Raw genomic sequence first — 12,755 nt, forward strand, 5'->3', positions numbered from 1 at the left:
GCACAATTAATATGAAAAACCCTTAGTGTTTTTATTCCACAACTGGAATATGAAATTACATAACATGGTTATACTTAGGGCCAAGATAAATTATTTTAATGTATCCAAGTGTCCCCTTTGGTAAACATTCTCAAAGGATGGAGAAACAATTAATAATTCGCAAAATGTCCATGGTACACTGCTCTCATTCTTCTGAGTTTCATAACCTTACAGCGAATTGAGCATGCCTAAGTCAATTTCTGTGCCCCACCTGGATGCAGGCTGAGCCCTCAGTACTGTCCCAGTCTAAATTAATAGCAACTGCCCAGAAAAGTGCCTTCACCAATAATGTCTCAGGGAGACCAGATTTATGCATTTATAGAATTCTGCAGGTTTTTGGTAATAGAAACTTAAAAGATGCCAAGCCTTGTATACTTCCACTGTTGTAGTGCGTTGCTCTGATCATTGTTAAAGGGTACTGTCAACCAATAGGCGATTCATTCCTTAGTACTGCAGCTGCTAGCTGTTAACACTAAGAATTATAATTATGCTTTTGAACAATGTTAGGAAAAAAAGAAATATCTATCTCTGTGAGCAAACTGTTAAAAGCCTGACGTGCTCTTAAGATTTGCTAAATACATTCAAGGATACAGGTTGTAGCTGTGTGGGTCTGCAAGCAAGAGGAATCGGAATTCTTGGTAGCAGTGATATCTTTTATTAAATCAACTAGATACATGCAAAAAAAAATTCTTTATTTGCAAGCTTTCAGATGCACATGCCCTTCTTCAGGAATAGGAGAGTGCAAAGATAGTAATATTTCCGTAGGTGGAAATGAAATGTCATATTTCACAGGAGAGCTGAGAGGAAAGCTGAAAGGTGTTGTAAGATCTCCTGGCTGGAAAAGTTCATTTTGTGCAGATTAGGCTCAAATAAACTACTCTAACTTTTATCTAAGCTACCAATGCATCTTTTTAAAACATATATGTCATGGCGCAAGGTCCTGCGGGACAGCCGTGATCTCCCTAAGGCCCCCTTCCCATGCCAAGTTGGCCCAAAGGACACCCTCACTTCTCACCTGCCGCATCTTTGACGGAGTATAAATATATGGGAGGCTACTTTACGTCCTCTTGGACATGGTCTGTTGCAATATCTGACCCTGTGGACTCCCGGACTGCTTGTGGATCCCGTTCTGCAATGGGTGCTGTAGGGGCACCCTAGCCTTATGGGCTGTGTGTGGCTCCAACCACCCCTTTACCACGCCCCAAACCTCACAGATGGGATAGACATTGTTCTGTTCAGGCCCTGTTATAATTCGGCCCCCTTGTCCTCTCTGGGCCCTGTGTGCCCCTCTCTCTAGGGCCTCTCAACTGCCCCCTTTCTGGGGCTGGGGTCAGTGCACCCCGACTTGCTGCTCCCTCACTGGCACTGGGGTCCCCACACTGCTGTGGGACCCCTATGAGGCCTCCTCCAACCCCTGTTAGCCTCACCCAAACCACCAGTATTAAACAGTAAACAAAACGCAAGTCCTTCGGCTATAACATAAATGGAAGCCACCCGGCCATAACAACAATCCAGCCTACCAGGGAATACTCCATCCCTCAGCTGTGTCAGACACTGCTCCTTCAGTCAGGCTGCTCCTTTCTTCCATGAGAGAGAACTCCTTCCTCCTTGGCTGCTGGCAGGGAACTGCTAGCCTGGCTTCAGCCCCTAGGGTTTATAAAGGAGCCAGGCCCTGCCCCTTCTGGTCAGCTGACCTCCTCTGGTTGCCCTGGCAACTGACAGCTGGGCTCATCACTCACTGCTAGGGATCTTTCAAGAGCAGTTTTCTCCCTTTTTAGGAGCAGTGCACCTAAGTGCTCTGCAACAATATAATTATAAAAAACTGAAATCATCATATTACCTAGTGTTCAAATTTGAGGCATTTTCATTTTAATTATATGTCAGACAAAACACAGTTCTGTAGATTTTCTACTCTACTCTCAGGGTCCGACCTCAGAGCCAGTTTCCCAGCCATCAGACTGTGGTGTAGCTGAGGCCACAGTTGGGCAATTTTTCCATAAGGAGATCATGGGACACCAGATCAAAGGCTTTTTTAAAGTCCAGATATATAATGTCATTCTCCTCCCCCTTGTCCAGGTGATATGTCACCTGGCCATAGAAAGAGATGAGATTGGTCAGGCAAGACCTACCCGCAACAAACCCGCACTGGCTGTCCCTCAGGATGTTGTCATCAGCCACCTTATCAAGAAGGATCTCTTTGATAATTTTTTCCAGAATCTTACTGGGGATTGAGGTCAAGCTGATTGGTCTGTAATTCCCAGGATCTACGTTCCACCCTTTCTTGCAGATGGGTACCACATTGGCCTTTTTCCAGTCTTTAGATACTTCACCTGAGTGCCACTAGTTTTCAAATATTTTTGCCAATGGTTGGACTATGACACCTACCAGCTCCTTGAGTACTCTAGGGTGTAATCTGTCAGGACCAGCTGTCTTGAAGATGTCCAGCCTCTTGAGATGTTCCTTTACAAGGTCCACACTGATGCTGGGTATAGAAGTGATTGCATAATAACTCAAAAATATAGCCTCACTGTTGTATATTGCATCTGGGAGGTGTGTGGTCTGGTTGGGATGCATTTGTGTGTATGGTGGAGTGTTTGAGGGTGTGTAAGCAGATTTGTGAGGGAGTTTGGCTGTGTGTGGGGGCAATAGAGTATGGTGGGGTATGTATATGTGGGGGGCTGTGGAGGCAGGATGTGGGTGTGTGGTATTTGTGAGGGAGGGTGGGGTGTTGTGGGACTCCCCCAACACTCCCCCCCCATAATGTACAGCCGCCACCAGTGGCAGCAGCAGGTGACAGGTGTTTGGAGTGCTCGTTGTCCACGTAGGTGCTGCCACCCAGTGGCACATGGCTCCAGCCAGCACTGCATGTGGTGGCACAGAGTGCAGCCAAGCTAGCCCACTTCTATCTCATGGGGCTCTCATGGTGCAAGTGCAGCTCTCGGCACTTGTGTGCCACAGGGGGGGAAGCCCCACCTGATGTAGCTGGCTGTTTTTTCTGTCCTCTGCCATGCAGGTCCTGGGACTCTGCTGGGAAGAAAGGGGAAGGGGTGAGTCTCTCCTACACTTTGGGCGGAGTCCTAGGACCTGCATGTCTTTCCCCGGTGGCACACAAGTGCCAGAAACTGCATATATGCTATAGGGAGATAGGTAGAATAGAGGTAGGCCAGACTGGCTGTACTCCTTGCTACCACATGCAGCACTGGCTGGAGCCATGTGCAGCTCAGCAGCAGCAACTGTACAGGTCAAGAGTGCCCTGAGCACCCCCATCAGCTGCTGCTACCACCAGTGCCACGGGTTGTGATCCATGGGGGAGAGTGTATGGGGTCCCCACACCCCCTCACACCCATACCCTGCACACCTGAGCTCCATGGTCCTACTGACCCCCTGTCTGCGGGCTCCCTAGCCCCATCCTCTGTGCTCCCACCCAGCTGCAGCTCTCCCCCTGCCCCTGCCCCCACCACTTCCCTACCTGGTGTCTTGAGTGAACAGGACACCAGGGAAGTTGAGCAGGTTCCCTAGCAGCGGCAGCAGCATTGCCTAGAAGCTGCATGCTGGCTGGGCCAGGCCCTTCCACCCATGAGGGTGGGAGCAGGGTCCATAGACTGGTCAGGGTACAATTATTTGGTGGGTGGCCACAGGCCAGATAAAATTACCTGATGGCCCAGATCTGGCCCACAGGCTGTATTTTGCCTGCCTCTGCATTAGTAGGAACATTGTCAACACATCAAAGGAAGTGATGATTCCCTTTATACAGCACTGGTGAGGCCATAACTGTAGTACTGTGTCCAGTTTTGGGCCCCCCACTAAAAAAAGGATGTGGATAAATTGGAGAGTGTCTAGCAGAGGACAACTAAAATGGTAAGAGGGCTAGGGTACATGACTTAGAGACCTACTCAAATGGCAAAATTGGGGGTGGGGAGATATAAGTAATCAGGAAGTAAGCAGATTACATGGACTGCTGATGGCTTTCCAGAACACCTACTGTCTTTTGGAAGGAAAAAATGGTTGTCATATCTTTTTGGGTGTTTACAGACTTGGCAAAAAAAATGCACTTTACCAGAAGAAGTAGTGCATTAGTTTGACTTGGCTCTGTAGCATATGTATTAATTGGGTGCTTCAGTGGGGCTTTTTAGCACTTTTATCTAATAGTTGATTCTATCAGCTATTAGATAAAAGTACCTAAAAAGCCCCATTGAAGCACCTGATCCATACAGATGCTTCAGAGCCAGGTTGAAGAAATTCATTGTATCTTCTGGGCATGCACTGGGGTCCATGTGAGGCGTGTGCCAAGTTTAAAGTAAAGCACTTTTTTAGGGGGTTGTTTTTTTTTTTTTTCCATGTCTGCAAGCAGCCTTTATGTTTGATTATCAACAGAAGTTCTAAAAGAGCACATACTTTGATTTTCATGGATCCTATTGAATTTTTAAAGAATTTTTGGCAACTAAATATTTTATTTTCTTCATCCCAGTCACCTCGGGTTTCAAAGAATCAATTTTATTTTCACTCATATTTATCAGTCTGTTTATAGTTAGTGGTCCTTCTTTTTTCCCTTGACATTTTAGATTCCTGGTATGAGCTAATGCGAACAGTTATGTTCTCTAAAATCTAAACAATATTGTAATATGTCTCTACCATGTTGTAGGAGGGAATTTCTATCTTTTTGGCTTGGGATTGTCAAACTGGTAACATGTATGCCTCTCTGTGCATAAAGCAATTGTAAGTGAGCTAGTTCTTCTTTGGGAGTTAACGCACCTAGATTTTTCAACAGGTAGCTTATAACTTGTTAAGTACCTAAAAGCTTTAATTGATAGGTACAAAGATTATGCAATCAGGATACTAATGCAGTGATCTTTGATTCATTTATTTCCCTGGATTGTTTGATGTAGGTTTTTTGTTTTTTTTAAGGAGTGAGAGAAGCTGATTAATTTAAGCATACTAATAAGAGCACTTTTTTTGAAGATGACTTGCAACAAAAACACATTCTTGTATCTTTTCATGGAAGAAAGGAAAATGTATATCATGTTGTTTCTCTAGCCCAGCTGTGAAAACTGTATGTTACCATCTCTGCTGTTTTCCTTTACAGTAAAGACGTATATTTGCTACTTTGTGGTCATCAATCTCTCATTTACTTTGTGGGCAGTGTGTCCTCATGCCATCACTTTGGGAGCTAATGAGAGAATACCATGACTATTTTCGATCCATAGCCTTTCAGAAAACTAGCAATTGTGGTAGTTCTCAATATCTTATTTAGTTAAAGGGAGCTTAGAAGAAAAAAACCCAACCCCCAATCTTTGTATCCTCCAGAGTTCCTTTTTTCTTAGGTTGGACTTTTTCCCCACTTTTTCAGAAAACATGCATTCTTCAACTATTCATTACTTTATAATTTATTTTTCAGTTTTTCTGCTAGCATATTTCTCTATCAGTCTTTACAAAATAATGCAACCATAGTTTGTATAGTATCATATAAATCTTATCCTAAAATGCTTTACAAAAGAAAATAACACATTTCACAAGAGAGTAAAAGAACAATTAAGAAGCATAGTCCTAGGGCAGGAGGGAGATAAGTTTTCAGGTGAAATTTGAAAATAAATGAAGAATCTTTGATAATAATTAATAAACACTCATCTTGGAACCCCATGGATGGTCTCAGCTGACTGGAAGAGGGCCAAAGTGGTACCCATCTTTAAGAAAGGGAGGAACAATGACCCTGAAAATTATAGACCAGTCAGTCTGACTTTGGTCCTAGGAAAAACTTGTGAAAAAATTGTTAAGGAGGCCATCAGTCACAAGCTTGTACCTGACAGGGTATTAAGAAACAACCAGCATGGCTTTATGGAGGTTTTGTGGATCATGCCTAACAAACCTGGTGTTCTTTTACAACCAGGTACCTAAAGAGCTGAACAAGCGACATGAGGTAGACATCATTTACTTAGACTTCACTAAGGCCTTTGATTCTGTCTCCCATGAAATTCTCTCAATTAAACTGGAGGGCACTGGCCTGGACCAGCCTACAGTGTGGTGGATCGATAACTGGCTTCGAGGCTGGTCCCAGAGAGTTGTAATTGATGGAATGGCCTCATCCTGGAAGGCTGTCTCCAGTGATGTCCCACTGGGATTGGTGCTTGGACCCATGATTTTAATATATTAATTACTTGGATGAGGGGGTGGAATGCTCTATGATTAAGTTTGCAGATGATACCAAACTGTGGGGAAATGTGGGCACACCAGAGGATAGGGTAAGGATCCAGGATGACCTTGACAGACTGGTTCTATGGGCTGATCAGAATCAGATGAGGGTCAAAAAGGAAAAGCGCCGGGTTGTTCATCTGGGTAGGAAGAACCTTCACCACAGCTGTAGGATAGGTGGTAGCCCACTGGCTGGTACAGCATCTGAATGGGACCTGAGGGGTCACAGTTGACCAGAAGATGAATGTGAGCCAACAGTGCAAGGAAGTTGCCAGCAGGGCAAATAGAACTCTGGCGTGCATCAGCTGATGTGTTGCCAACAGATCCAGGGAGGTGCTTCTTAGGGCTGTGTGAAATTTTAGGTTCAACATGGTTTTACCTCATTTCAAGCTCAAAATAGCAAAATTGAATTGAAATGAAGGCCTTTGAAACAGCCTTGAAACAAAACAAGGCTAGTCATCAAAATGTTTTGAAAGTTTCAAAACATTGAGTTTCGAATCATCCAGCGGCCAGGTGGTGGGAGATGGGTAGAATCAGGGCTGCACTGCCAGTGGCTCTGCAGCCCCATGTGGCTCAGCTGGGAGTGAAGCCCTGGCTCTCCCCACCTCCCATGGCCAGGCTCTGGGAAGCTGATCACAGCGCAGGGCAAAGGGAACTGAGCCTGGGCTCAGTTCCCCTCCCCAGCACTGCGATTGGGCTGGGGAAGGGAACTGAGCCTGATGATTGGGATGGGGAAGGCAACTCAACACAGCTGTGCTGAGTTCCTTTCCCCAACCCAGTTGTAGCCCTGGGGAGGGGAGCTCAGCTCAGCCTGGCTGAGTTCCTTTCTCCAGCCTGATCATAGTGCTGGGAAGGGGAACTGAGCAATTGGGGTTCCCGGTCCCAGGTGGCAGCCCAGGTGGAACCCAGCCCCCCGGTCCCAGGTGGCAGTACTCAGCTTTCCTCCCTCCTCTGGCAGGCAGATCTCCAAAGATGGAGATTCAACCATCTCTCTAGGCAACTTGTTGCAGTGCTTTACCACCCTCCTTGAGCTCATTCTTTTTGTAACAATCCAATTGTATGTTACTACCCACAAGCAGAGCATAGGGCCAGATACAGACATTACACTTTTACTATAGGTGATCAGAAACCAATCTATACCTGTTACAGACCAGAAGTTTGGCGCACACAGACTGGCTGAAGAATGGTGGAACACTAGCTACGATTTGCCCCTTCACCAAAGGGCGAATGTGAGCTCTGTTCACTACCAATCTAAACTACACTGCTTACAGAAAACTGTACAACTTAGATTGATTGCACCTTGGGCTTTTTCAGTGTCTGTACTAGACTAGAAGTGATGGAACAGTTTTGTTGCCTTTCCTTAGCAGTTTTAAACTGTGATATGAGGAACATGTGGTAGAGCTCTACAGATACCTGGGAAATAATGTGTGCTGAATCCTCTTTTAAGCTGGATCACTATGGCTCTGTTTTCCTTTGTTTCTTTAATAATAATAGTAACCCTTCACACTATCTGAAGCAACTTTCATCTATCGATCTCATGTTTTAGACAAGACACCTGCATTACTGTTGTTGTTGGTTTTTTTTTTTAATGTGGGGGGAAAATGGACATCATTAAGCAGTTATTTGCTGAAAGTCAGATTCAGTGAACCATGGGTTGAGAATTAAATTCAAGTCTGTGGCTCCCAGTCCATTGCTCTTATTACTAGATTTCCTTCTTCACTAAAATAATACTAGTTGCATGGGAAACTGAGCTTTAAAATGTATTTACTAATAAAGATGTCAAAGGATGGGATAAAGCAGAAAACAATTTATTTTTAAACAGTATTCAAACAGTATAAACATAGCAGGAAAATCAGATGCATGGTCTTGATAATAAACAAAATTACAGCTTATTAATAATTATAGCTTGTATTTAAAGGGGATGGGGAGAATGCCTCTTAAGTTTTTTATGTTTTATTGTTTTTATACTCCTTACTCCAAAATGCCTTCACTCTTTCCTACTGAAAACAAAAATATTATATATGTTTCAATAAATTACACATGAAAAACTTGCTATGGCAAATTACATGAGTCCTTTTTTGTTGTATCACTTTGGTTATGTGCTAAAAAGGCAAAAACTAATAAACAGAATTCTTGTATAAAATCTTAATAGCCCATTTCAATGACATAGTCATGTGTAGAATATTTTCTGTATTATTTTATTTTACTTGATTTTATTTATTAGGTGCATGTATTGTCCTTCCTAAAAAGGTTCAGAAAGGCTTGCAGGAAGAGAACAAAACAATTTATAAAATTAAATATAATAAAATATGAAACAAAATCTTCCAAATCAATATCCCAGCTTAGCCTTGCTTGCTAAATAGAAAGTTTCTAGAGTGATTCTGTAAGATGAGCTGGCTCAGGCTCTGGTAGGCATCAAGGGGAAGGGAATTCCAGAGCTGAGGAGCAACTACTGAGAATGACCTCCCACATGTTTTCACCAATCTGGGTGTGTTGATGGTACTTACAAATGGCTTCTTTCAGCTGATGTTAGGGTTCATGATGGAACAAAAGGATAGTTGTTGGCCCTATGATCATTATTGATCAAAACCAGCACTTTGAATTGTGCACAGAAAACTACTGGACACTAGTGCAGACTCTGGAGCACTGGAGTTAATATGCTTCTGGTTATCCGCCCAGTCAGAAGGTGTGCAATGACATTCTAGTCTACAACAGCTACAGCTTCTGGGTGGTTTTCAAATCCTGGCTAGACAAAGCTTTGGCTGGGATGGTCCCACTTTGAGCAGATGGTTGGACTAGAGGACTTCCTGCGGTCCCTTCGAACCCTAACTTTCTATGATTCTATGGCCATCAAAGGCCTTTAAGAGCTCATTGCAGTAATCTAACCTTGAGGTTGTGAAGTTATGGATGAGAGGGGCCAGATCTAAATCTGAAAAGCTAAACCTAAACCAGGGGTCAAATCTAAACCTAAACCAGGCCAAATCTAAACCAGGGGTAAGCAACCACCATCATGTGTGCCACTATGGCATGTGAAAACATTTTGCTTGGCATGCCTGCCTCGGGGCAGATAGTGGGGAAGAGGCTGGGGCTGTGCTGCTACAACAAGGATTGGTTTCATGGCTTCTCTGGCATCTGACCCTTGCATGCCAGCATCTTACAAATTGAGGTTGAGGTATTTTGTCACTCTGTCCAAAAACATTGCTGACGCCTGCATTGTCTAAACCTTCTCATTAGATGGAATTGGTGAAAGATACTCCTAAACACCACCTTCACCTGAAGATCCAGGTGTAGGAGAGAATCCAGGAGACTCCAAGGCTGACAACCTGAGTTACAAGGGGAGGCTGAAGCCCCAGTCAAGGATAGGCATGCCAATCCTTCTCAGGTTAAGCAGTCTTCCTCCCAACTCTTAACCTCTGTCTTGTCTGGATTCAGCATCAGTTGTTTCACCTGCACCCAATCCTCAAGTACAACCAGGCATTTGAAAGACCAAGATTGCAGGGGCCCCATATGATATTAGAAAAATATATATCTGGGTATCATCAACAGATTGATTGTAGCTCACTCCACACCTCTGCACAGTCTCATTCAGTGATGTTATATACACAATGAACAAGAGGTGGCAGGGTGGAGTGCTGGAGAACCTCACAGGAAAGTTCCAGAGGGAATAAAAAGCCCTCACTTTTCATTTCCCTCGATGACATCCCAGCTAGGAAACAGCAGAACCAGTTTAGAGTGGCCCCATGAATACCTACCAGGTCATGTAAATACTTGATCAGCTCCTCATTATTATCTGTGACAAAGGCCTCAGAAAGATCTAGTAAGATAAGCAAGGCACAATATCCCCTGTCAATTTCCAAGAGAATACCATTGAACAAGGCTATGAACATAGGCTGTCTGTTATACACAAGAAGAAAGTGAAACGGGGATCCAGGAATACTAGATGCACCTGGAGTCGTGCAACCAAATGCTCAGTGACCTTCCCTAAAAAGAAGAGGTTGGAAATGCAGAGATAACTTGCTGGGGTGAAGGTTGGAGGGTCAGCATCAGGAAATAGTTTCTTGAGTATGGGCCAGACAGTTGCAGGTTTAAGAATGTCCAGCACCCTTGTCTGATAACCCCTGCCAGACATGTTCCACGTCTTCCCGCAGCAGGGTTTTCAAAGCCAGGATGGGCACAGTTCAGAGCCAGCTACATGCACCTCTCTGTGTTCATCCTTTGCTTCAGTGTATGATCTATATAAACTGGACAAAATCAAACTTGCCCAACCACAAATTCTGAGGGCATTTTTACATGTGCCTTGGGGTGACAGGGGGAGGGAGACACTCTAATTAAAGCGCCTGGAGCATCTTATGTATCAGCGTCCCCGCAATTTAAAATGGCATTGGGGGCACTTTATCTAAAGCTTGTTAAGTCTGCTCGGATGCTCTGAACAGGCACCTTGACTCTGCGCCAAAAGTGGTGGCCTCCAAGTCATGCAGGATAGTTGCAGTTATTTGGATAGTATGCGGTGACTCCTTTTCCTTTATTATTTAGTATTGTGTGTAACATCTGGAAATATCATAATCTTCTATCCCTGAAGCCATGTTTTCACCAAGGGAGTGTTATATCAAACATCTGTAGTGGGTGGTGAAAATTAAAACTCATGCACATGTCTGTGTCATTTCTCTTTATAATCTGCCATGTATTTTTAATTTGGTAAAGGTTTTTAATTACTGTTATCGTCTAATATCTTAATAGGCAACTTAACAAAACACAAAGTTAAATATTTACATTGAATTTCTATCTTCCATTGCAATTGTATTTATTATTAACCATAATGATTAACCCTAGGAGTTTGTAAAGAAGTGGGTCTTTGTTAATACTTTGTGAATAAGACAACTGTTTTCCTGTAAGTCTGTAATTCTGCCTCTTAGACAAACCAAAGACAGCTAACTACTACTTCTACAAAGAGCAATGAAAGAGATCATAGAGAAAAGCAAAAAAAAAAAAAAAAAAAAAAAAAAATCAATCCAACAGTTCAAGGAGCAGTTCAATTTTTCTAAAATATTACATCTGGGTCTACTATAGAGACATGTTTGTACAAATTAATTAATTATGCAGCTGGTACTTACTGACCTGAACAGGTCTATGGACTTCAGTAGACCAGTTTAATTTTCTCTCATTACTTTCTGCCAACAGAAAGTAAGAGGAAGAAGGATAATCTTGTAGTTTACATCCTAGCTCAGGACTCAGGAGGTCTGGCTACAATTCATTGCTATCTTATATGTTTCTTGTGTAAGTGGGTAATCATACCCAATATACCAGTTTCCTATTTATAAAATAGGAATATTTATTTTCTTCCACCCTTTGCCTGTCTTGTGTATTTAAATGGAATTTCAGACATAGATACTAGATAACACAGGGGGGCTCTAGATTTCTTTGAGATTACCACAGAGTGCTGAAAGACACATGAAACTTATGTCATGTGCAGTTGTGATTAGAACACCATATAAAAACCACAGTGCGGTAAGGAAGCCATTTATATTTTTCAGCCCCCTTTTTGTCTGTTTTTTTTTTTTGGAGCACTGATTAAATGGAAATAACCCATATGATTCTATATCAACTGCAGTGACCCATGCTCAGAATTCATGATAGCTTCACTAGTGTTTTGTATATTGAAAGCAATTTAAATTCATGCCTCTCCTCCATTTATTGTGTTAGTGACATTCATACCATCAAAATATGTAATGTTGTTCTATACCAGAGGTCATATCTGTGGAAAACGCACCTCATTCCTCTGAACATAAATTTTCTATTTATTTGCTATTTGAACAGAAATTGAAAAGGAGAGCTGTGGGGATCCTGGAACACCGTTATATGGTATCCGAGAAGGGGATGGATTTTCGAACCGGGATGTTTTAAGGTTTGAGTGTCAGTTTGGATTTGAACTAATTGGAGAGAAATCCATTGTTTGTCAAGAGAACAACCAGTGGTCTGCAAACATACCAATTTGTATTTGTGAGTACCAAATGCCTTTTTTTTAACAGAACATATGTTACAATTGCCCTTGCATATCATTGTTTGTGTGATTAATTGCGAAGTTAGTACAATGTAATTAATTTTGTTGGCAAGTTGAATTTACTTTTCTGCAGTGATAGCTTCATAATGTATTTATGCCAAATGTAAGTTGCATGATCACTTACACTTTTTCTGTTTTCAAATAACAATTATTAAATGGGGTATTATTATGTGCCTCCATACAACATTTTATTGTTGACATACTGTACTTCGGAGGAGGCAGTATATTTTATGTGCATTATATACTTTTTATAGCTGCTATTATAAGTTAATTTATTTCATCAGGTTAGTAGTTGCTGAATTGCAATCAAGGGCATTTAAATTATTTACAGATATTTCCATGCATTATGCATCACTATATTTAAGACCTTTAAATGATCATAGAGATGTATATTTTAGGTGTCTACCAATAATATTATACAGAATAAACTTAATCAATGCTATAATATATATTTGTGGTAACAAACACATTT

At 42.4% G+C, this 12,755-nt stretch overlaps 1 protein-coding gene across 1 annotated transcript in view; it reads left to right on the plus strand.

The window, feature by feature from the left end:
- The window catches only part of CSMD3 (CUB and Sushi multiple domains 3), a 1,325,501-nt gene that overhangs the window by 752,175 nt on the left and 560,571 nt on the right, over positions 1-12,755 (plus strand). Inside the window, exon 14 of the mRNA XM_014603846.3 lies at positions 12,040-12,222. Coding sequence (XP_014459332.1) covers positions 12,040-12,222 — 183 coding nt within the window. The remainder of the gene's footprint in view (positions 1-12,039; positions 12,223-12,755) is intronic.

This window comes from Alligator mississippiensis, chromosome 3, assembly GCF_030867095.1.
Source record: "Alligator mississippiensis isolate rAllMis1 chromosome 3, rAllMis1, whole genome shotgun sequence".
Lineage (NCBI taxonomy): Eukaryota > Metazoa > Chordata > Crocodylia > Alligatoridae > Alligator > Alligator mississippiensis.